This window comes from Pteropus medius, unplaced genomic scaffold (assembly GCF_902729225.1).
Source record: "Pteropus medius unplaced genomic scaffold, Ma_sr-lr_union100, whole genome shotgun sequence".
Lineage (NCBI taxonomy): Eukaryota > Metazoa > Chordata > Mammalia > Chiroptera > Pteropodidae > Pteropus > Pteropus medius.
Genome location: NW_024344378.1, coordinates 55,482,305 through 55,508,878, shown reverse-complemented (window position 1 = coordinate 55,508,878; position 26,574 = coordinate 55,482,305). Strand labels below are relative to the sequence as shown.

Here is a 26,574-nt window from a genome sequence, read left to right as displayed (position 1 = left end):
AGTATGAAAGAGATTTTATATGTTATCAATACACATGATATACGTGAAATAATGACAGTAAAAAGTTAAAAGAAGACTGAACTAAATACATAAATCTATATTCTAAAGAAGAGAAGGGACTTACAAAGGAAATGAGACAAAATGCTAAAGGCGGGGAGGGGTCTACATGGACCAGTACTGGTCTGTGACCTGTTAGGAATCAGGCCATGCAGCAGGAAGTGAGTGAAGTTTCATTTGTATTTGCAGCTGCTGCCCAGTGCTAGCAGCATCACTACCTCAGCTCCACCTCTCAGATCATCAGGCATTTTGTTCTCACAGGAACACTGGTCCCTGGTGCCAAAAAGGTTGGGGATCACTGGTATAAGGGACTTAAGAGAAAAGTGACACAAAAACCAAGGGTTAAAGCTTTTAAGAAAAAGGCCAAATGTCTACACTATTACAACCAACAGCTATTTTCACTTTCCAGGTTTCCATGTTTACTGGAAAGGAGTTTAAGGAGACTCAAGGAAAGGTTTATTTGATTTACTAAACTTAAGATAGGTAAGATATAGAAATTCATAAACTGAGCATGTAAAAGTAGATAAAGCACATTGAAGACAGATAAGAGAGGTGGACGGTAGAGGCAAAAACACAAGAAGAAAGGGTCTTCCATAGCATCATGGCCACTTTTCCCTTGTAACTGGAACAAACTGAATGAGAATGACAAACGATACAGATAAGGCAGAAGACAGAAAGGCAGGTAGCAGAAGACTGTGTTTGATGAACACAAGGCTACCAGCAGAAACTGAGAAGAGTGGCTGAGAATGAGGCTTGAGGTGAGTTTGTCCAGAATAGTTCATCAGGGAAATGGGAGAGGAAGTTCTCCTGAGATAAAGGATAGATTAGAAACATGACAGGTCCAGTGGAGATTTCAGACACTAAATTTGTAACGACACAAATCACCATATTTGTATCATTTGAAATTGAACTGCTAAACCATTTTGGATGAGAAGCAGACATAGTTGGGGATCTGCTCATGAAAATGCAAGAGTCTAGTGTATTGGAGAAAAATAAATCAGCTATGGCATCTCACCTTGAAAAAGGAGGAAGAAAGACTAGGAATCAATCTGCTTAGAAGGAAATGGACAAGAAATAAATACTGTATAACAATATATCTATCATGTAACATTAAATGTATAGACAAACTAGAAAGAAACATGAAAAAAATGAAGATACTAATTATGTAAAAATGTTGGAATTAAAATTTTTTCTTTAAAAAGAATTTCTTCACATATAAAAACTTCATAAAAAAAGAATGCGGGAAAAAAGTCAACTTTGCTTTTAAAATGTCAGTTGCAAAACTGAATTGATAATCAGAGATTATCTAAGTCAATGGTTCTCAACTGAGTATATATAAAAGTTTTTTTTTTTTAAAGACATGTTCTGCTGCAGACCAGCTAATTTAGTATATTATTATACTCACAATAGGACTGAATGAAGCCCAAAGATGGGAAGAAGTTTATGCAAGGGCACACAGGTAATATGTTGAAAATACAAGATTAGATAATGAGATGTGGCTACTATCTTATATTCTTTTGACTGTTTTATATACAATCTTGTTCCCAGAAAGTCACTCCATATCCTGTGAGAAACTTAAGCTTCTCTGACCCCTAATAACAGGCTTGGCCACTTGACTTATTTTGAAGTAACATATGCTACACCCAAGCAGAATCCACATGTTGTTCTGCCAATTCTTTTTTTCTTCAAGTACAAAAGTACTATGTCTCAGGATATCTTCAGCCTGGATCCCAAAACAAAGAAGATATATGAAGCAGAGTTCCAACTAATCTACAGCTGATATGTAAAATACTGAGAAGTAACAAGTGAGAAATAAACTTTTCTTTTTGTAAGTCACTGTTATTTTGACATTGTTACTGCAGACGACTAGCAAACACTGTCTAGTATACCCTGAAAACAGAATGTAAAAGCAAACAATTATTTTATTTGGAAATACTAAATAAATCAAAAATACTTGTGTGTACTTAAGAAATAAATACATGCTTCAGAAATAGTTGCAAAAGAGCTTTCTTCAAATAAAAATAGACCTAAAGATGAGAATATAAAAAATATACTTTCAAACATTCACTAAAATGTATTTGCATTCTATATTTTTAAACATGAAAAAGATAAATTAATCTCATTTTCAGTATATTTCGTCAATGCTGTGATATGCGATATGATATGAGAAGTACCTACTGACCATTTAATTTTTAGTAGAGGTTGTATTTTTAAAACTGTTATTCACAATTATAAAAATTTAAAAATTTCAATGACTTTATAAAAAAGAATCCTGTACCAGTAGTGATACAGAGACAAATGATTATTCAACTGAAAAACAAATCAAAGTCCCACAGGGATATCATTTTAACTTAATCGGGTAGTAAAAGTTAAAAAGCAAACCTGTTAAAACTCAAGACAGTAAAATTAGAGGTATTAATAATTTATTATTAAATGTTTTAATTGTTGTTGCTTTATAATTTTGGTAATAAAAAGTTTTTTTGAAAAAATTCAGCATGACTACCTAGTCATACCTTATTTACTTGATCACCGTCTTCTGGTTCTGGACTAGATGGCAATGATAGTTGGATATCATGTAATGAACCACTTCCATCATGCTGTCAGAAAGAAGAGAAGGAAAACATGAATTAATACAATAACTGCAGACATTCAGTTAAATCTGAATTCATCACAGACCAAATGCTAGCATGGCAAAGAACAAACAAAATAAGATTTTAGAAATCTTTTCATCTCTATGCACTTACAGAAGGAAATGTGGAAGAGAAAAAAAGAGGGCAAGAATACTTTGTGGAAATAAATAACACACTATATGAGTGGGTGAAGCAGAAAGCCACTGAAAGTTTTAGAGTGGGAAAAGAAATATGACAAGTTTCCTAAAGAATTTTAAGATTATCTCAACTACTAAAAATGTAAAATCAAAGTCAAATTAAATCTGTTTTGGTTTAGATGTGGTGTTCTGGATATAAAGGAGTCAGGAACAGTAATACATAACTCAACAAGGCTTGTCCACAAAATACTAGACAACTGAGTATACATACATATTGTATGTCTCTTCACATGAAATCTGAGAACAGGTAAAACTAATATGTGATATTAGAAATCAGAAGAACAGTAGATGACTTGGGAAAGAGGTTACTGATTAGAAAGGAGCATAAAAGAACCAACGAGGATGATGGAAATGTTCTGCCTTGAATGTATGGTGGTTACATGGGTACATACATATGCAAGGTTCAAGCTGTATACTTAAGATGGGTACACCTTAAGTAGTTTACTGGATGTATGCTATACCTCAATTCATCACAGACCAAATAAAAAAAATTTTTAAAAATTAAACTTTTTGTTCTTAAATGCAATAAGGAAAATGACAGGATAGTATTAAGTCCTAATCCTTGTCAAATTGGTTTAGGAACCACTAGCTAAGAAATGGCATGTTCAACGATTCACAGACAACCTCAAGAAAGATGAACTAGTGAAGAATATGCCTGAGATGATGCTGAGGGACTGAGCCCTTGATCAAGACAGCACAAATTCGCTTTGGACAATTTATTCAGATGGTACCTAGCTGCCTTGGGACACCCACTGAATTGACAACTTTCAAGAAGCAATACCACTGCAGTCTTCCTCAGACATATCTGTCCTGAAGAAAATCTCCCAGAGCATGGAAATGCCCTGCGCTAAAATAAAAGTGCTAAAATAGAAGACATAGCATGTAGGTCACTTTCTTCTTTATTTATTGTAATGTATACCTACTAAATCAGAATCTCTATGGATGGGGCCTAGGAATGTGTATGTAGAAAAGTTCAATAGGTAAAACTGACTGACAGTGAAGAATAAGTTTTTGCCAAATTTCCAGCATAGATGAGGCAATATCTTAATGAAAAACAAAGTTCTCAGAAAACCACCTTAAAAATGTTAAAAAGAAGAAATTTTACAAGATTCTTGTCAATACAAAGTTTATCTCTGCTGTAAATGCCTTGACATATAAAACCAAGGCCAGTACTACATACAAGTATATATTTGAGAAAAGAGGAAATGTAAAATTTGACTTATTCCCAAACATGTATAACATTTTCCTGCCCATTGCAAAGCAGGAACCCCAAGGAATGGGAGACAATACAAGCACATTATCACTTTGCCTTGAACCTAGGTGTAGTTGTGAGAAGTGCGCAGCAGAACAGGAAATATTTGTATGTAAATTTCTAGGTTCACCCTTCAGGAGCACTTGTTTGGATCCAATTCTAAATAGCATGTCAAAGATTCTGAGAAATAAACTAAGACCACTGCTCAGGTCCCAAACTAGCCTCTAGGAGGTACAGTACGCTCAGAACAGTTCTGAAGAGTATGGCAAAGGCTTTGGAAACAGAACTGATGTTTCCAAAGGTGGCTAGTTGGAACTTGTAGCCCGAACGCAATTAGATTGTCGGCTTGATTAAAAAAAAAAAATTAATACTCTCCATAGCCTTTAAACAAGATCCAAGTACTCAACATACAAACAAGGAAAATCTCAACTCACATAGAAAAGGACAATCAACAGATATCAATGCCAAAATAACAAAGAAGTTGAAATTAATTGGAAGAGATTTTAATAGTATTATAAAAATTTTCCAAAACTAAGAGAAAAGTCTTGAAGGGAACAGAAAGAGGAAGTTTCAGCAAAGAAACAACATATGAAGTGGAAACAAATGAAAATTTTAGAACTAAAGGTTTAATAACCAAATTTTAAAATATACTAGATGGACTAAATGCCAGCATTTAAGATGACAAAGTGAACTTGCAGGTAGGTCAACAGAAATCATCCAATCCGAATAATGAAAAGAAAAAAATTGGAAAACACAAATAACAACAAAAACAGCCTGCTGAGGAAGCTTTGGGACAACAACAACAGATCTAACATTCATGTCATCTAAGTCACAGAACAGTGTGGAGCAGAAAAAAATATTTAAAGAAATAACAGATAAACTTCAAATTTGTTGAAAGACGTGAACCTTCATTATTTGACAAGCTCAATTTACAAGAATAAAAAATAAAGTGTGTTCTCTGAACAAAGGACTAACTAGCAATCAATAACAAAAGGATAACCTTCATACACTTAAAAAGTAAATATCAAACTTCTAAATCACCTTTGGGTCAACAGAAAAGGCCTCAAGATAAATAAAATATTTTGAATTGAAGAAAAATGAAGACACCACATATCAATATTTGTGGAATGCAACTAAAGCAAGTGCTTAGAGTGAAAATTATCGTGAGATGCTTACATTAAAACAAAAGTGTCACATCCAAAACTGGAGCAAAATAAACCCAGGACAAGCAAAAGAAGAAAATAATGGAGCAGACATTAATGAAATTGAAAATCAGGAAACAGAGAGAAATCAATGATACCAAATACAAGTTTTCTGACAATTGCAAAGCCTCTAGTAAAACTGCCAAAGAGCAAAAGATAGAAGGCACAAATCAAACACATTTCAGGACACAGAAGACATAAATCAGGAATGAAAGTAAGGATATCATTACAGATATATCAAGTATTAAAAGCAAATAAGGAAAATTGTACTAAGCATACCAATTTGACAACTTACATAAAATGGAGAAATTATTCAAAAATCACAAACTGTCTAAACTCACCAATGATGAAACAGACTACTTGAGTAGATCTGTGATTATTAATAAAATGAATTAGCTTAAACCTTCCACAGAAGAAATACTGAAGAACAGATATTTTCCTGGCAAATTCTTCCATAATTTAAAGGAATAATATCAGTTTTACACGATCTTTTGGAGAAAAAAGAAACCTAATTAATTAAATTATAAGATTACTCCAATCAATTAATGAGGCCGGCATTTACCTTTACTAAAGACTATATAGATCAATATCCCTCATGAACACATACACAAAAGTCCTGTGAATCAAATTCAACAATATAAGAAGAGGAAAAGACATGAACTAGTGGGGTTGATCCTGGGAATGTAAAGTGGGTTCTACTGTCAAAAAACAATGTAATTCACCATATCAAGAGATAAAAGATCTATATGATAATACCAATAGATGCAGATAAAGTTACTCACAAAATTCAACATCCATTCATGATAAAAACTCAGCAACAAAGTAAGAATAGAACTTGCTCAATCTGATCAAGTCTATCTAAAAAACCCTACAATTAACATCATATTTAACAGTGGACGACTGAATGTCTGATCCCTAAAACACAGAACAAGGCACTCCTACTTATTTGAATATTGAACTAGAGTTTCTATCCACTGAAATTAGGCGAGGGGGGAAAAAAAAAAGACAAGTAGGAAGGAAAGGAATAAAACCTTTTCCAGCCAAACAATACAATTTTTGGTATAAAAAATCCCAAAATATCTATAATAATAGTACTACAATTAATATCTGATTTAGGAAAGTCACGAAATACAATGTCAATATGCAAAAATCTACTATTTCTTTGGTAAAGAACTGAAAATTGAAATTAAAAAAAAAGAAAAAAAGACTACCATTTATATATATTTAGGTACAAATCTAACAAAATATAGACAAACTATATTAAAAACAAAAATAGATGAAAGAAATCAGAGATGACCCAAGTAAATGGAGGACATATTGTTAATGGACTGGAAGACTCGATCTTGTTAAGATATCAGTCTCTTCCAAATTCACTACAGATCAGTGCCCTTCCAACCAATTCTCAGAATTTTTTGTAAAAATAGAAAAGCTGCTTCTAAAATTTATATAGTTAGGCAAAACAAAAACAAAAAAGAGTCAAACAATTTTGAAAAGAAAAAGTTGGAGGAGTCACACTACTTCATTTCAAGACTCACTATAAAGCTATAGTAATCAAGAGTATGATACTAGCAAAAGGACAAACACTGATCAAAGGAACAGAATGGAGTCCAGAAACAGACCTACACATATACACTCAAAGGCATTTGTGACAAAAGTACAAAGGTAATTCAATAGAGAAAGGACAGTCTTTTCAACAAATGGTGCTAGAACATCCATATGCAATAAAATTAACTTTGCTCATACCTCACATCATATACAAAAAGTCTCAGAACAGACTGCAGACCTAAATGTTAAACTTAAAACTATAAAACTTCTCCAAATAAACACAGAAAATTTTGTGACCTCAGGACAGGCAAAGATTCCTTAGATATGGTACCAAAAACATTATCATAAAAAACTGATAAATTTGATTCCAAGAGAACGTCTGTTCTTTAAAAAATGATTAACAGAATGAAAAGAGAAGCCATGGTCTGGGAGAAAATATTTGCAATAATTCAGGTAACATACTGAGCACAGTGCTTAACTAATAGATAGCAGCTGCTATTTTTTAAATAATAGCAACAACAAAATAATGAGAATGTGAAGGTCTAGGGTTTTTAACTGACTTCATTAACTCACATTGTATACTGCTGCCAAAAAAGCTAATTCCATTTTTCAATATTCATTTGTTTCATCATTTACATATCTGATAAAGTATTTATGTATAAATATATAAAGACCTATCAACAATCCATATTAAAACAGAGAACAATTCTGTTAGTGGACAAAAGAACAGACACTTATCCAAAGATAAATGGAAAACAAGCATATGAAAAAAAAAGCTCAATATCATTAGTCCTTAGGCAAATGCAAATTAAAACCACAATGAGATACTACTATACACCCAAGAGAAAGGCTTTTGAAAACTACTGTCAATACCAAATGTGGGCAAGGACACAGAACAATTGTAAGTTTCATTAATCATTACTGAGAATTCAAAATTATGCAGCCACTTTGAAAAACAGTTTGGCAGTGTCTTAAAAAGTTGAATATATTACTTATCATACTACCCAGCAATCCTATCCCCAGGTATTTACCCAAGAGAATGCATACATGAAAATGTATGAGTGCATGAGTGTTTACAGCGTTTGATTCATAGTTGCCAAAAACTGGAAAGTGATACAAATTTCCTTCACCTGGTAAATAGATAAACAAATTGTGGTACATGCTACAATGGAATACTATTCCGCAATAAACAGAACAAATTACTAATACATGGAATAGCATAAATAAATTTTAAATGAATTATGATAAGTGAAAAAAAGCCAAACTCAAAAGGCTATATACAATTCTACTTATGTGAGTCTTGAAAAGGTAAAACTACAGAGACATAAAACAGATCAGCAGCTGCCAGGAGCCAGCAAAGACTGTAGGGATCGACTAAATTTTTTTTTTTTTTAAAGAATTTGGGGGTATGACTATAAAAGCTGCACAAATGCACGCATTTGTCAAAGCTCACAGAACTGTACAACAAAAATGTCTGAATTTTACTGCATAGATTATGCCTCAATAGAACTGTACTAGGCAGAATAGTATCTTCCTAGAAAGTCATGCTAATCCAGAATTTGTGAATGTGATCTGTTTTGGAAATAGGTCTTTGAATATGTAATCAAGTTGTGGTCATACTGGGTTAGAGTGGAGCCTAAATGCAATACGACTGGTATTTTTATAAGAGAAATTTGAACACACAGACACATAGGTCATAAAGATGGAAGAGATTCGAGTTAATGTATCTATAAGCCAAGAAATGTCCCGGATCACCAGCAACTACCAGATATTAAGAGATAAGGAGATTCCTCTCCCAGAGCCTTCAGAGAGAGTGCATGGTCCTAAAAACAGCTTGATTTCGTATTTCTAGCCTCCAGAAGTGTGAGAGAATAAATTTCTGTTGTTATATGCCACTCAGCTTGTGGTACTTTGGTATGGTGGTCCTAGAAAACTAATATAAGACCTGACTAAAAAACTAAAAGCAAGCAAAAAGAGAACCTCCAGATAAATCTCAAGTATCGTAAAAAAATTAAAAAAAAAATGAAATAAAACTGATATAGCAATATGATTATAACACAAGAGGCAAGGTAGAATTAAAGACGAAAAGTATTAATAACTATAAGCAAAGACTTTAATTACCGATGAGAGAAACAATCCACTAACATGTACCAATCATAAAAATTTATACACAGTAGTTCCTCCTTATCCACGGGGGATAGGTTCCAAGACCCCCCAGTGGATGCCTACAACTGCAGATAGTATAAAACTCTATATATAATGTCTTTTCCTATACATACCTGTGATAAAGTTTAATTTATACATTAGGCACAGTAAGAGATTAACTATAATAACTAATAATAAAATAGAAGAATTATAATTTACTGCAATAAAAGAGACCATGTGAATATGGTCTCTTAAAATATCTGGAACTTTCCATTTAATATTTTTGGACCATGGCTGACCACAGATAACTGAAATCAAGGAAAGTAAAGATAAGGAGGACCACTGTCCTAATAAAACAGCTTGAAGATACTAAAACAAAAATTGACAGCATTAAAAGCAGAAATTGAGAAAAATCCATAATTATAGCAGGAAATTAAAACATTACTCTCAAAACTCAATAGATCAAAGACAATAATTTAACAAGGATAAATAAAATATAAACAACTTCAAAGCTAAATATAATAGACATACTGCTACCTAAAATATATAAAGAGAATAAACAATCTATTCAAACAAACATAACAGTCACAAAAATTGACCATGCTCTAAGCCAGAGGTTAACAAACTATGGTACACTGGACAAATCCAGCCAGCTGCCTGTTTTCATTATAGTCCATCAGCTAAGAATAGTTTTTACATTTTTTAAATGAGTACATTATATATAATTTTGTAAGCATTTTATGTAGATATGCCTCAAATATGCCTCTTGTCTGAAAGAGCTAAAATATTTACTACGTGGCCCTCTAAGGAAAAGTTTTTTTCCTTTCCTATACTTTAGGATACAAAGAAAATATCAACACATTCCAAAGAGTTTATATCATATAAGTATTATTCCTTATTATTAATGTACTAACATTAGAAAGCAATTAAAAAAATGAAAGCCCCATAACACCAAACCAATATTTTTTAAAGCTGAAAAGAATTATTCTAAATAAAATAAATTTATAATACAGCCAAAGACAATTGGGAGTTATTACTGTTTGAGTTACAGCTATGACTCAAAAAATAAAAAAGTCTCATTTTTTTAACAGAAAAAGTTATTATTTCCATCAAAGTACCAGAGCTTAAAGATCATGAATGTAACCTCTAACTGAATCAATCAATAAAACCATATCCCCTCCAAATAACTTTCACACTAACCAATGGTAGTACTCTCTATTAACTCTTGACTAAGATGAAAAGTATCCAAGCTAAAATTAGGAAATATTTTGAAAAAAAGTTTCTTTAACCATTGTTTGTGGGGGGAGGGAGGGGTTACGAAATGGAAACGAAACCTTCTCTTTTAAAAAATATATTGACTAATCATGCATGCAATGTCCATGCTTCACATTACACGTACTAAGGAGCTAACAGCTACTGACCAGTGCTGAGCAATGTCGTAAGCATTTTACATAATAAATGCAATAAATAACACATAAAACTACAACCCATCACTGCACAAAAGAATTAGCAATTCATAGTTAATTGATTGTCCAAGTATTCTGGGCTGATTCACTGAATGAAATGCCTCAGCAATTTCTATAAATTCTAGTTAGGATTTTTGAACTCTGAATGCAATTAATCTTAACTAACCCTATGTCATAGCGTTTGATTAAGATTCAAAAAGATAGATAAGCCTTCCTCTATTCTAAGAGCATTAGGTGACTAATGTAAGCAAACCATCTTCCACTTTTTTTGACACAGCATAAAAGTAAAATTTTGTTCTAATATTATAACTCTCCTACATATTATCTTGCTGGAAAAACCCTATAATAAACTCCATCTTACCCAGGTGGTTCTTCCATGAGTTTGCAAAAACTGAGATTTTCCTATGAGTTCCAGAGCAGCTGAAATGGACATGAATACCTGAAATAACCAACAAAAAATTTTGGCAGTGTTGACTAATCTCTGCTGACAAGCATCATCAGTGATGTCAACAAAGCTGCCTTGTGTTTCAGATAGACTACAACACAATCACAAGAGGGATCCCAGGAAAGGAAGTAGAGAAAGAGAGATTGATTTTTTCATTTTCTTTCAAAAAGTCACTTTTTTAAAAACAAAAATATATGGATGAAAAATTACATCACATCACACAGAATCTAGACTGCACTAAGAATTTGGAGTAATGCTGTAATTCACCTATGGGATTTAAAATCTAATAATTTAAACTACATTTGAGAGGATTTAAAAAATACAGACTTATGAAGTCTAATTTTCAATATATGCTTCGGAGATAAGGTGATGCCCACAGATGGTTGGGACAAAAACATTTTTAAAACAGAAAAATCTACCGTGCATTCAAATTGACTAATGTTGTTTTATATGGATAGGCTCTACATAGTCTAAGCAAATATTATTTAGAAATTTCTTCTGTTTAGATTTTTACATTAAACCTAAGTATTTAATCTGTACATATCTGAATCAGAATATCCTTTTTCACAGGTGTGACACTTATAAATATTAATTGTAAATTTCTTCTAATTTTTTTACATTTAATAAAAATACTCGACTCTTCAAACATTTGAATTTACTATAGCATAAAACAAAAAACTAAATAATTGCTTCTATACTACTGAGATTTTCTCAACATTTACTTTAAAAACCTGTGTCCAATTTTTTTTTTTTTTTGTAGATAAGCACATATTCTGGGTTTTCTATAGCTTCTGATTCTATTGGTGTAAATATTATACCTTGCTCTAAAGGGCTTCCTGCCCTCCCCCTGCCCCTTTTCCTATTGTCTTTCTCACTGTATACAAACCTTAGTCTTTGGTGTTAATAATTTTGGAGTCAATTTTGGAGTTGATGAACTGGCTACTGTGATTTTGCCTGAAATTCTATTATAACTATAGACAGTACTGGAAAGAACCATAAGTTCCAATCATATACTCAGATGGTATCTTATCTTTGCCCTTTGTAACACTTCATTCTTACAATTATTTAATACTTGTATGTCCTCCTAGACTATAAGGTAGCTGTCTTGGTTACTACATTAATATCTATTTTTACAATATTTAGCCTTCTACAGAACATAAGAATTTTCTTTAAATCTTTTATACAAAGCTTTGAAGCTTTCTTTATAAAATGTCACAAAAAATCTGGGTAAATTTATTGATGATTCAACATTTTATCAATGCAGTGATTATTTATTTCTAATTTAAATCTATGATTTAATATCCTTGGAGTTTGAGTATAATACTATTTATCTACTACAACAGGTTTAGTTGTTTGTTTTTGGATCATGACCCACAATAAAAAACACATTTTATATTACAACCAAGTACGCATATATATATACACACATATACGTGAATATGTGTGTATGCTTATATTTAAATAAGGATGAATGGATGGACAGATGGATACAAATATCACATGTCAAACCAGTTTCACACAAAAAATTTGTTCTTATTATATGTGATACCCCCTGAGAGTTACTATAGTATTTTACTTTATTAGGAACAAAATTATAGTTACAATGAACAAAATTTATTTCAAAACCCACTAACCAATTATAATGTGCAGTTTTAAGTACAATGCACTAAGTATGGGATAAGAATTGTGTCTTCTTTCTATCTTACTTGGGTATCAGACCCAAGTAAAGTGAGGAAGGCATCCATGTGTGGACATCAACTGACAAGTGATGTCAAGCTCAAGGAGAGTGAGAACGCATCCAAATGGAGAGGGATACTGATGTAGGGTGTCAGAGCCCAAACAGGGTGAGGAAGGTGTACACAGACGGTGGGAAGCCACCATGTATGCAGATTTTCATAATCTTAGTGGGGTGAGGAGGGCAACTATACAGGAGAGGAGGAGGTAACAGTAGTGGTAGAAAGTTGGTTACGCACAGGAGGATTGGTCAAATGAGTAAATATATTAAGGAAAACAGAAACCAATTTTCTCACTGTCAGAGAAGGGAGTTATAAATATGATAAAAGAGAAATGATGTATTTAGATTGGAATTAAAGGTATGAGTATGAATTGTTTTCAACATAGATAGGTATAGAAATATAGTCACAGTATGCATATAAACACCCACAAACACAAGCTCGTTTTAAAGGGGCTTAAGGGCACTGAAACCCCAATAGCAATAAGCACACCTGGCCCCCAAATCTTGGCTTCTAAATACCATTTTCCACGGGGCTCCTTGAAAAAAATGGCTGTTTCCAGGCTGGGTTAGGGAACATACTAAATAAGCCCAGGAAATCTTGTATTGCAAAAAGGAAAGAATGAATCAAAGAATGATGGGTACACAAGTCAAAAAAACAGAAGCCAAACTGAAAGAGTTCTCAAATGCCAAATCTTGGGCAGTCTAAGATCAAAACAAATTATATTCCCATTTATAACTGATTGGTAAGAAACCACAAGTGCATACTAATCTATATTAAATTACTGAATAAATTGGAAATTTGACAAGAAATAGGATATTTATATAGTTTCAAAATTCTTCCCTACAAAATACTAATTATATAGGGGAAAAGAGCAATTTCAGTTGAGAAAGCTAGCAGACAACAGTATTATCAAGTGATCAAAGCTAATATCACTAATGGAACAAACCAAAATCATGTGCCATCTATCTGGATGCAATGAGAATAATACATTCACAAAGGAATATGTAATTCTGAACTGGATGTTTTGCTATAAAGGATATTACTGGGACAAATGGCAAAACTTGAACAGGCTCTGAAGATTAAATGGTAATAATCGAACAATGCTGATTGCCTGATTTTGAGACTGTGCTACGGTTATACAGGGGAAAAATCTTTATTAGTAAGAAATAAACACAATGTCTGGGGGGTTATGTGCTTCAGCAGGTAATTTACTCTTGTGTGGTTCAGAAAAAACTTCATGAAATGTGAAGAAAGTACTTGAAATGTTTTTGTAAGAATGAGAATGTTTCAAAAAAATTTTCATATTAAAAGATAAAATAAAATAATTTCCTTCATCTCATAACAGTATCCACAAAATAGATATAGTAGATATCACACTTAGCAGTCAAACATTGAAAGTGTTCCTGTTAAGTTCAGGAGCAAGAAAGGAGTAATCCAATACTACACTGGAGTTCCTAGCCAGTGTATAAGCAAGGAAGAAACACAAACATTGGACAGGGAAAATGTAACTATTATTACTGTTTATATGCTTATCTAAATTTAAAATTCCAAATAAATCTAATGATAAATTATTAGTGTTAACAATAATGGTATGAAGATTGCTATACGCAAACTCGATAAATCAGTCTATTACATTTCTGTATACCAGCAACATTCTATTCTATTGTATTACAATAGCAACAAAAACTTTAAGTCCTAGAAATATATCTAACAAAATTATACAAGGCTTTTAAGGGAAAAAGTAGTTTATTTAAACTAAATCAATATATCACATTTTGGATATTAATTCTAAATATTCTAAGATGTTAATTTTTCCTGAAATTGTTCTATTGCTTCAATGCTTTTCCATTTAAAATCCCAAAAGAGTTTTTCATTGGACTCAATAAAAAGATTCTAACATTTTATGAAAAAAGCAAAAGACTAAGAATAGTTAAGATACTTTAGAAGAACAAGATCGGGAACACCATGATATATTATCAAATCTTAATATAAAAGCAACAGATTATATAACTTGGCACTGGGATAGTGAAGCATAAAAGGGCATCTGGTTTTTTTTTAAGGGCAGGCACTGCATATCAGAGAAGAAACACACTTTTAATACTTTTAGTATTGAACCCACAGATTATTCACATGGAAAAAAAGAAAGCAGATCTCTATCTCACACCTTACATATAGCAAAGTCAATTTTGAGATATTTGTAATTTAATTGTAAAGGTCTAAACTCCTAACTTTTAAAAAAAGATTACTTTTGTGACCAAAGACCAAGGAAGGATTTCCTAAACAAGATTTTCTAAAAGAACAAAGGATATCACACCATACAGTAAAACGTAGGCCACAGAAGAAATTTGCAACACATACAACTAGCAAAATTCTTACTTCTAGAATATACAAAACTCTAAATCACACAAAGATAAAAACATGCATGTGTGTGCGCAAACACAGACAAAAGATATGACCAGGCAACAAACATTCCATAAACATACAGAGAAGCTCAACTTTATTACTGAAGTTTTGTAAAGGAATACAGAATATAGCTGCAATTAAATATGACCATATTCTCATCGCATGACAAAAATTTAGAAGCTGGATAATATCAAATGTTGCACAGATGTGGGACAATGGAAAATAACACCTACTACTTGAGAGGAGTAAAACAGATTAAATAATTTTGGAAAATAGTTTGGTATTTCTAAAGTAGAATATTCCCATGCCTCATGATTCATAAATTCCACTCCTAATTAGTTACACCAGAAGAATCTCTGCACATGTGTACCCGGACAATGTTCATATCAATATTATTTGTTATAGCAACAAACAAACAAACAAACAAACAAACAAAAAACTCTGGAAAGAAATCAAGTGGACATCAAGAATAAAATGAACAAAGAAATTATTGTTTTTCACACAAAAGAATACAAAAATGAAAGTTAATGAAGTTGAACTAAACATAAATATGAATGAACCTTAAATGCTGAATGAAAGAAGTCACAGAGAAATACTTATGTAATTTCATTTCCATAAAGTTCTAAAATAAGCAAAACAAGTATTTATAGGGATACAAACATAGGTGGTTAAAAACAGAGAAAAAAAGGGAAATGCTAGATTCTGGAAAGGGAATGCACTGCAGCCAGGAAGGAGAATATAGGGAGCTTCTTAACGTCCTATTTCTTAACCTGGATGGGAACATTATTCATTAAATTGTACCCTTCTGTTGTATGTGCTCTATGGTATGTTTCATACACTTTTTTCCCCCTAGAGTGATGAGAAAAGTCTGGGGATACAAGAAGCATAAGTTCCCTGACTTTTCTATGGTTCTCTGCCACCAGCGACAATCATTCAATAGCTTCTTAACTCTCAGTGCACTCACCCAGATGCTGTTGCTATGTTTTAAATATTTCATCCACTCACCACTACACACATACACACATAAACACATATAAAGAGAGGAGAGAGGGACGAGAGAGAATTATATGAGGGAAAATTATTGGTTGTATTCTTAACACTAGAGGCAAGAGGAAATAAAATATTTGTACACCAGACTTAGAAGTTCTTTAAACACTATTATATACTTTATTTTTATCTGCAAACAGGTTGACAGTGCATGAATTATTGGGATCAAATATTTTTTAATCTCAAGGAAAATGTCAGAAAGAGATATCATCATGCCCTTCTCATTATTTATTCTATCTTAGATTTTTCATTTCCTACTCCAAGGTCAAAATAGATACTGAATGTGATAACATGATAAAAATGAACAGGGAAAATAATGAAAAGAAATGAGGGAAGAAAATAGATGGGCATGATCACTTTGGAAAACTATTATGCAATATCTACTAAAGCTGAATATCTATACATCTTATGACCCAGCTATTCTACTCACAGGTACATAGCAACAAAAATACACACATATGTTCACAAAAAATATATACTAGAATACTGTAGCATCACTATTCATAACAACCAAATACTGGAAATTGCCTAAATGCCTATCAACTATAGAACAAATGAAGTAAATTGTGGTATATTCACATCATGTTATACTTACTACGGCAATGAGAATGAATGCAAAAATTAGACGGCTCACAAATACGATGTTGAGCAAAAGAAGCCAAATTAAAAAAGAGTATATATAATTTCATTTACATAAAGTTCAAACACAGGCAAACACATTTATGTTTTCAGAAATCAGGTAGTCACCATTAGAAATGTGAGGTGGTGACTAGAAGAAGCTTCTGTTCTGGAGTTTTGGTAATGTTCTATTTCTTACTGGGTGCTGGCTAAGAGTATTTTCAGTTTTTAAAAGTTCACTGAGATAGAAATTTATGAATGATTCTTTTTCTATATGCATATTATGCTTCAAATGTTTAAAATAAGATGTAGGGAATTAAAGTAAGGACACAAAATACCACAAAAAAAAATTATTTTTTCTATATGTCCCCATGTTCTTCAAATCAGGATCAAAGTTCTTATTTAAAATTCTCTAAATTAAACAATACAATATAAGAAGTACTAAACTTACAGAATAGGGAATGTAATCAATAATAATGTAATATCTACATATGGTGTCAGATGGGTACTAGATACCATTGGGATAATCACTGTACATTATACAAATGTCTAATCACTATGTTGTACACCTGAAACTAATATAATACTGTATGTCAACTGTAACTGAAAAATTTTTTTTAAAAATTCAACCCTTTTCGCATTTAGAAAATAATGCAGCCTGCTGCCAGTGTTCATTTAACATTATGTGTAGGAAGGCTATGTTTCCTAGGATTTGACAATTTCAGCAATTTGAGAATTACTGTATTTTGTAAATGGAAATACCACTATTAAAAACAGAATGCTATGAATAGAATGATGTCACTTGTTTCCAAAGACTATCGCTATACTAAAGTAATGCGAAAATAATAATAAAAGTGAGATATTTTGTGGCAAACTTTGGGGATAAGGTTAGGACTGTAATCTGCAAGTTACCTCGGGGGTAAATGCTGCAGCTGCAAGCACTGCCAGAGAGTATACTTGGGGCGAATAGGAAATGGGTTAAAGAGGTATTAAGTTAAAATATTTCAAGAGCCCTGGGTTTAAAATACATACTGCACTAGTATGCAACTGGACGACCTGGAGAAATGCAATTAAATCTTGGCGTCTCACTTTTCTGATTATTAAAATAGGATTACTGCTGTCCTCTCTATCCCATAGTATTGCTGTGAAGAAAATACAGTACATGAAAGTGCTATTTAAACTGTGAAGTAACCTTGAGCTATGCCTAACAAAAACAAAAAAGTAGGTCAAAGGCCAAATGGCTTACAATTAAAATTTTTATTGTGTGCAATGAAAACTCTGTTCAAGGGAACTCTTAAATAGAGGCTTATTTAATAAAATAAAGATTCCATTGCTCTAGGTTTGTCTGAAGGGATATAGGCTGATGGTGTAAGGAGAGTGCTAAAGGCTGCCTTCACATTCCCCTCTCCCTCTTGTCCCTCAGTGTATCCCCTAGAACACCACACTGTACAAAAGGCTTTGGAGTGACAAAGAATGGAGTAAAAAGTCCTTGTTTTATCACTAGCTTTCTGAGCCTCAACTTCTTCAACTATGAGATAGGTGAAGCCATTATCTACTTTTCAAGGACTAGAGGTAATGTGTATTAGAGAACCTAGAAAAATGCCCAGTATGCAATGTATGACCACTATATCAAAGTTTTACATACGCAACTCTGCAAAACACATGCATGAAAAGAGAGCCCTAAAATTCAATTATTTTCAAAGCAATTAAATTAAACAACTTCAGGCTAAAATCTGATGTCTGCAACAGCCTCCTTAACATTACTACTTAAGTCATTCCCTCTGCTATTCATTTTCCCCAAATCCCTTCAAGCGATATTTTTAAAACGTGAATTTGGTCAATTTGACCATGTCACCTATCTGGCTTACTACTGCCTACAGAATAATTCCCAAGCTCCTCTTGTAGCATGGAGGCCTTTTGTAATCTGCCCGTAAGCCTATGTATCATTCCTGACTATTAAAACGTTAGGCCCAACGTTTTAACCATATCCAATTATTAACCAATCTTTGAATAGGACATGTACTTTTTTAAAAACCTTTAATTTTTTCCAAAACAGTAAATGTATATTGTAGAAAATTAGAAATTAGAGAATGTAAATTAAAAAAAGACATCACATTCTCACCATCTAGATATCATCACTATTAACACCTTAGTGCATATCTTTCTGGAGATATTGATACATAAAATAACTATAAAGACCTATGATCATGCTAAGCAAAATAAGTCAGAGAAAAAGTCAAGAACCATATGATTTTACTCATATGTGGAATATAAAACTGAAAGCAACAAATGAACAAACAAACAAAAATTCACAGACACAGACAACATTATAATGGTTACCAGTAGGAAAAGAGGGTGAGAGGGAGGTAGAAAAGGGTAAAGGGAGTCAAATATATGGTGACGGAAGATTTGACTCTGGGCGGTGAACACTCAATGTAATATGCAGATGATGTATTATAGAATTGTACACTTGAAACCTATATAATTTTATTAACCAATGTCACCTCAATAAATTTAACTTTTAAAATAGATACCTGAAGTAGGTAAAGGGGATCAAATATATAGTAGCTGAAAAAAACTGGACTTTGGGTGCTAAACACACAATAGAATATACAGATGTCAAATTATAATGTACACCTGAAAATTATATAATTGTATTAACCAATGTTACCCCAATAAACTTAATTAAAAAAAGATATGTGATCATAATGTATACACTGTTTTCTAAACTGCTTTCTTCAGTCAACAGTCTCTGTCTTTCCATTTCAATAAATTTCTACATCACCTAATACATAGGCCATATTCAAATTTCCACAATTGACCCAAAATGTCCTCTGTAGTTGATCTGTCCAACCAATATCCAATTCAGAATCTCACATTACATCTAGCTGTTCCTATATTTCTTTTTAATGTAGCACTGTCACTTCCCCGCACCAACTTTTTAGGACACTAACAAGCTAAAGAGCGTCACTATTTGTCATACAGAATTTCCAATAATCTAAATTTATGTGGTTTCTTTTCTTCTTCTCTTATTCTTCTCATCTGTTTATCCTGTAAAAAGGAAGCTATAAGTAATCATCTGAGGAATTAAAAATAAATGTTTTTGGCTAGAACATATTATACATAATTCTGTGTATAATATATAATTATGTATAATATATATTATTCCCTGTATCACATCAGAAGATACTTAGTACCTGGCTACCGCAACTCATTAGTGATAGGAAAACTGATCACTGGATTAGGGTAATGACAGTTTGATCTCTCTAATGAACAATTATGTGTTTTTTTCTCTTGCAACTATAAAGTAATTTATATGGTGTGACTTTGGCACTGTATGAACTGTCTGGGAACCCACCGCCCAATCATCTATTGGTTGTAACAACAATTAATAATCCTGGCATAAAGCAGAAATTTCATCAGGGTTTTTAATATGATATTTCTCTAATTCTATCACACTTTCTACAATTTGTTGTCATTCTTCAGCAAAGTTGAATTATCTTTTTTCAAGGGCCTCTTCAGTTATGAAAATATAGATACTATTATAAATGCAACTAAAATGCTTCTTTCCTATTAATAAGTTTTTGTAAGGTAAGAAGCTGTATTAATAATCACCTCAAAGTGTATCAAATGAGCACTGGTTTTTCTGGCTTTCTCTCTGAATATTTTAGATGCTCATGAGTTTTCCTTTAGTCACTGTGAGAAGTGCAGCTCACACTTTAAGAACCTACACCTTTGCTCATACTGATTTCCCCGATCTTTTCAAAATTCTTTACTTGATAAACTCAACTTCCAGTTTCATATCTTCTCTATAATGGCATACAGCAAATTTCTTCAACTCCATTCACAGAGCAATTTTTTCTCTCTTGCATACTACATACAGGTACCTCTGATATAATATTTGGTTGTACATCTTTTCTGTTCTTTGGACTTGTCTTTTACAGGTTAAGAACAGTAACACCAGTGTTACTCACAGATTAGTTCTGGTTCACAAACTGTTTCCTGTCTGCAACACAATAAAAGCTTGCATTAGACTATCGATCAACTAGTCACAAAACAGTTTAGTTTGGCTCAATTTTTTTCTTTGGTGGTAAGAATTTGTGGCACAAGAGTGAAAAATGTTGATTTCTATTCTGACGAGAGCTACTTTAACTCTCATGAACCAATAACAAACATTTCATGTATAAGCTACTTTGAACAGCACTGTCTAATCATCAATTTACCATTACTGCCACAAACATAAAAAGGAATATAAACAACTGTTTGTAGGGGACACAAAACAAAATATAAACAACTGTTTGTAGAAACGGAACGAGTAGGGAACATGGACATATTGAGATATCTCTTCTAAGGTGTAGGATAAGTTGCTGTATCTGGATCTTCCAAACACAAAGAAGTACAAAGCCTAGTGGGCCCCTTTAAATTTTGGAGGCAACATATTCCTCATTTAGGTGTGTTATTCTGGCCCATTTACCTAGTGAGCTGAATAGCTGCTACTTCTGAAGGCTTAGAAGGCTCAACAAAAGGTTCAGTTCCTCTGCCACTTGGGTCATATGATGCAGCAACTCCCATTGTATTTGAAGTGGCAGTGGCAGAGAAGGACGCTAACTGGAGATTTTAGCAAGCTTTATAGGTGAATCTCAGTGCAGGCTCTCAGGAGCAAAGCGCTACCATCCTCTGCAGATACCTACTCTCTTTTTGAGACAGCTCCTGGCTTGCTACTGGGTCTCAGAGGTGACTAAATGCTTACTTGGGCCACCCAGTTACCAATACTGAACTGCCCATCATGAACTGGGTGTTATCTGACACATAAAGCCATAATATTAGGTGTGCAGAGCAACATTTCGCCATCAAATGCAAGTGGAATCAATATGATTTGGCCCAAGAAGGCTCTGAAAATATAATTAAGATATATGATGAGTAGCTCAAATGCCTATGGTCTCCACTTCCACTACACTGTCTTCTTTCTCCCAGCCTGCACTATGGTCTCATTGGAGAGAGTTCCCTATGATCAGATAACAGAGGAAGAAAAGACTCAGGTCCAGTTTACAGATGGTTCTGAACAACATGCAGACACCTGAAAGTAGACGGCTGCAAGACTACAGTCCCTTTCTGTAAGGAAGAATAGCAGTGGAAGAACAGCAATGAAAGGAAATCCTCCCAGTGGGCAAAACACTCCACAGTGCATCTAGTTGTTCATTCTGCTTAGAAAGAAAAATGGACAGATGTGCAGTTATATATCAATTCATGGTCAATGAATTGACTGAAAGAAAAATGGACAGATGTGCAGTTATATATCAATTCATTGGTCAATGGTTGTGGTCAATGGTTTGACTGGATGGTTAGGGGCCTAGAAGAAACATGATTGAAAAATTGGTGACAAGAAAATTTGAGAAAGAGGTATATGGTGTCTGTCTGTCTGTCTCTCTCTGTGTCTCTGTGTCTGTCTCTCTCCCTTCATGTGTGTGTGTGTGTGTGTGTGTGTGTGTGTGCGTGTGTGTGCATGCGTGCATGCACGTGCGTGCGTGTGTTTTCTTTTTCTCTGGAAAACCCAGACTGATTCCAAAGGTAATTTCTTCAAACTGGTAACAGACACTAAGGGGAAGTCTCAGAAAATGCAAACGTGGTTTCTCATTTATCCTTATTAAGCAGGGCTTCTTGACTGGGTCCTAGGGATCAAGAAAACGAAGAGAGCAATTAAAGGCCACTGGATTAAGAGATAATCAGCAACTAAGGCAGGTAAGGTACTTGCAAAATTGTTTGCTTAAAATCAATTTAACATACATTTCCTAAGTACTAGGTATTAGAAATTTTGTATATTTATATGTAAAGTTCTCATGAGTTCTATAAAATTCTGATGTTCCAGTAAGAATCAGGGTGCAGAAATCATTTTTATGCTATTTATAATTTCATCAGTCACTTCTCTTTATTTATATAAATTTAATTCAATCTTATAAGAGAAATAGCTTAACTAAACTTGGCTAAAAATAATCAAGGACAAGAATTCTAGGTGAGTTTAAGGAATACTGCCTTGGGGTAAGCCACTTGGAGGAGAGAACATCAAGGTAAGAGAACAAAAGAGATTACGTAACTACTTTCTATGTGGACATTCTTCTTTCTTACCTAGTATTCAGTCATATCTTAATAGGGCTTCACGTTTATTGAAGTAAAGATAACTCCTCCCTATAAGATCCCTCATGTGTAGCCTCAAGCAGATACTGGTCGCCAGTGCTTATTTAAGTTCTTATGTTTGCAAATGAGTATAAAATTTCACCTTAGTTGTGTGCAAGGATAAAATCGAATTTTGAGCTGTGACACACTGAAGTTTCATGAAGAAGCATTCACATAACTAAAGTAATTTTTAAAATATTTCTTCCACATTTTAAACGGGAGATCTTTTGAATAGAGATATGTTTATCTTCTCTTACTCTTAAATCTATACTAAAATGATAGTAAAGAAATTTTAAAAGCATAAAACTGTTTATGATGAAGACAATTAAGGAGGGGACATAGCAGACAAAAACTTTAATAAGAGATTTAGCAGGACTAGTGGAAGACACAACTGAAGTGTGCGTAGACGGAGAACATGGACAAAGTTTGTCCTGCAAAACCCCAAAGGGGGTCAAAATGCTAGATACATAAAAAACTAAGTATATGACTTATTAGGGTAAAAAATGTGGGAATTGCTTAGAAAGAAGTCTGCATAAGGCAAGAACAGACTCCCAGTCTTCTACCTCTATTTCAAACAAAAAAAGAAAAAGTCAAGAGGTTTCTTCTCTGGAGAAACTACAACAACCTCAGAAGGAAAAATCCTTCACTTAGTATAAGTACTGAGCATCCATCAACATCCATCAATTACTGTAAAACAGGGGTCCCCAACTCCTGGGCTGTGGACTGGTACCTGTCTGTGGCCTGTTAGGAACCAGACTGCACAGCAGGAGGTAAGCAGCAGGTGAGTGAGTGAAGCTTCCTCTCTATTTGCAGCCACTCCCCAGTGCTAGCATCACCGCCTCAGCTCGACCTAAGATCATCAGGCATTAGATTCTCATAGAAGCACCGGTCCCTAGTGCCAAAAATGTTGGGGACCGCTGCTGTAAAATAAAACCAGCCGATTGACAAGCTAGCTCATGTACAGAGTGCTGAATCGACTTTTCAGTTACTTACTCCTAAATATTAATAAACAACAAAGAATCACTAGATATGTGAAGATTCTAAAAGAGAAAACAAAATAAACATAAAGAACAAAAATGACCATTTTTAGAAAGAGATAATGCAGGAAACCTGAAAAATCTTAACAAAACGTAACAGAAACTATTTACTTAATATAGTTACTGGCAAAACAAGAATTGAATGATACGAATAAGGAATGGTATACAATAAAGAGTTCTTGGAAATTGAAAATATGATTACCAAGTAATTCAAGAGAAACAGAGAGCTGGAATATGAAGCTGAGGAAATATACTAGGAAACATAATCAAACTTAAAAGAAAATCTGAAAGAAAAAATAAAAGACTGAGAAACAATTCAGAAATTCTGGATTATGATTACCAAGAATACTAGAAAGATATAGAAAAAAAAAAAGAAAAAAAAACTATAGAAATTACTTAAGAAAATTTCACACTACATGACTCTCCAAAGAGCCCACTATTTACCCATACATTAAGTGGAAAACAAATAACTACAACAAAACTCAAATCCCAGCACATGCCTATGAACTTCGGAATGCCAGAAATAAAAATTAAAGTGATAGAAATAAAAGATGAAAAAAATCTCCCAAAGAGATTAAAAACAAAGAAAATTCAAAGTAAAATGGATCAGAATGCAGACTTTTCTCAATGGCTAAACTGGATCCTAAAAAAGTAATGCATTCAGATATTAAGGAAAAACTCACTTCCATGCCAGTCAAATTATTAATATCAATCAAATGAGAATAGACAAGAGAAATTTTCAGTAATGCAGTAGCTAAAAAAATTTAACATCCATTTGTCCTCTCTTAGGGAGTGAATTAAGGATATACCCTAGCAAAACGAGAGAGTAAACCTAAACAAAAAGATATGTTATCCAGGAAATAAGTGGACCCAATCCCAGAATAAAACAAAAAGAAGTTCCTACACAACAGCTCTAGCAAAGCTTCAGACAGCAACCTATTCAGATGAGCAAAGATTGGCTGGAGGTGAGGAGAGGGACAGAAATATTATTTTTTCATTAAGCCTCTGGATAGTATGTGAATTTTTTTAAACCATGTATCACACTAAACTTTTTAAATTTTAGTAATATTAAAAAGGAAAAAAATTAAGAGGCAGTGACATGAAATCTTGGATTCATTAAGCTTTTAACATCTATTAGCATTCAGGGAAATTTTAAAGCTGTCCTAAAAAGATTTTGCAATTTTCTTCTCATAACTCTGTTGTCACTATATAAACAAAGTCAATTTGATCAGTGTATAGTACTTTCAGAGATCATAATAACTGAAAGACATTAAGAGATTCAGTTTTTCATAAAGTATCTCAAAAAATAGTTTTCTAATTTATGGTACTTATCACTGGTTACTAATTCACTTATTCTCTACTGAATTATGCTACTTCTCTCATTACTCGAAGTGGTCTGGTCTTATTAGCTAATATTTAATCCTGCTTCATGTTTCAGGGCAATAAACTCAGACACAAAAGAGGGTATGTGGTATAGCCCAGTGACTGACTCAAAGATATTTAATATATTTTAGCTATTTCTCACCTCTACCTTCTCTATCCTTTGACTCTGGAGTTCCTGATCAGAAAAGCTTCTCTCCAGGCTGGTAAGGGGAGAAATACTATAAACCAGTCTATTTCCTAGTTATAGTTAAACTAAATTGTAAGCTTGATATCTGTATTATTTCAAACATACAATCTCTTTCTGCCTGAAGAAGAGTCCGATAATCTCGTATCCAAAAAGGATCCTCCACTTTCTTGCTCCCAGCCTTAACAAAGTTTCTTTTCAATACATAGTTTAATATCCACAAGAATGGAGAAGAGTTGTCCTGAAAATCTATAACCAAATAACTTCAACTACCCTTTACCTCATGAGTATATATATCATGAGTTTGGTTTTGATCACCACCAGAAATTCTAAGATTTGGTTCCTCCTCATAAGAAGCGAAAACATGCAACCCTGAGGGAAGATAACCCAGAATGTAAATTGGGCAGAGAAGCCAGAATATTTTTTCTCAATCATAACTTAAGCTAAATTTGGCTAGTCTACAAAAGACAAATATAGATTTAAAACTAAACAAATGATATCCACGTTTTCAAATTAGTATTTTATACCTTAGTTTTCTGCTATGTATCTGACCTTGCTTGTAAGTGTTAAAGCTAAACTCTTCAAAGTATTGAATTAGAAGCCAGATTCATCATTGCTATGAGTCTACATTTTCTCAAACAAAAAGAACTGACAAAGATTACACTTGAGGATTTCATACAAAAGTGAAATTATGACTATGATTATGTAAGTAAAAAAATGCTGTTTCTTATTTCCCACTTAGCTGAAATTATAGTAACAGCCACTGATCACTGAATGCCCACTAAGTTTCAGGAATTAGATCTCTCAATTTACAACTACTATTTCTAGTTCTCTAGATAATCTTAGGTACTACAAAAATGAGGAAAAAGAAGCAGAGAGATTGGCTTATTAAATATCACACATATCATAAATGTTGGGGACTATATTGAGACCATGATTCAGAATCTCATGTTCTTTCCTCCCACAAAAATTTCTATTATATACTATTTACAAGCATTATTTCTACAGAAATCTAAATATTAACTTTTCTTTTTTTAAAAAAGTAAAATCAATCCA

General features: G+C 33.1%; 1 protein-coding gene across 16 annotated transcripts in view; it reads right to left on the bottom strand.

The window, feature by feature from the left end:
• Window positions 1-26,574, bottom strand: part of CCSER2 (coiled-coil serine rich protein 2) — a 169,624-nt gene that overhangs the window by 45,346 nt on the left and 97,704 nt on the right. For 15 of the 16 annotated variants that reach the window (XR_005654806.1, XR_005654805.1, XM_039872272.1 and 12 more), the window contains one exon: window positions 2,571-2,654. Coding sequence is in view for 14 of the 16 variants with exons in the window: in XM_039872272.1 (XP_039728206.1) it covers window positions 2,571-2,654 (84 nt within the window). In the remaining 2 variants the exon portion in view is untranslated. Of the gene's footprint in view, window positions 1-2,570; window positions 2,655-19,353; window positions 21,994-22,057; window positions 22,413-26,574 lie in introns of those variants that run through there. The other variant, XM_039872283.1, reaches the window with a different exon arrangement.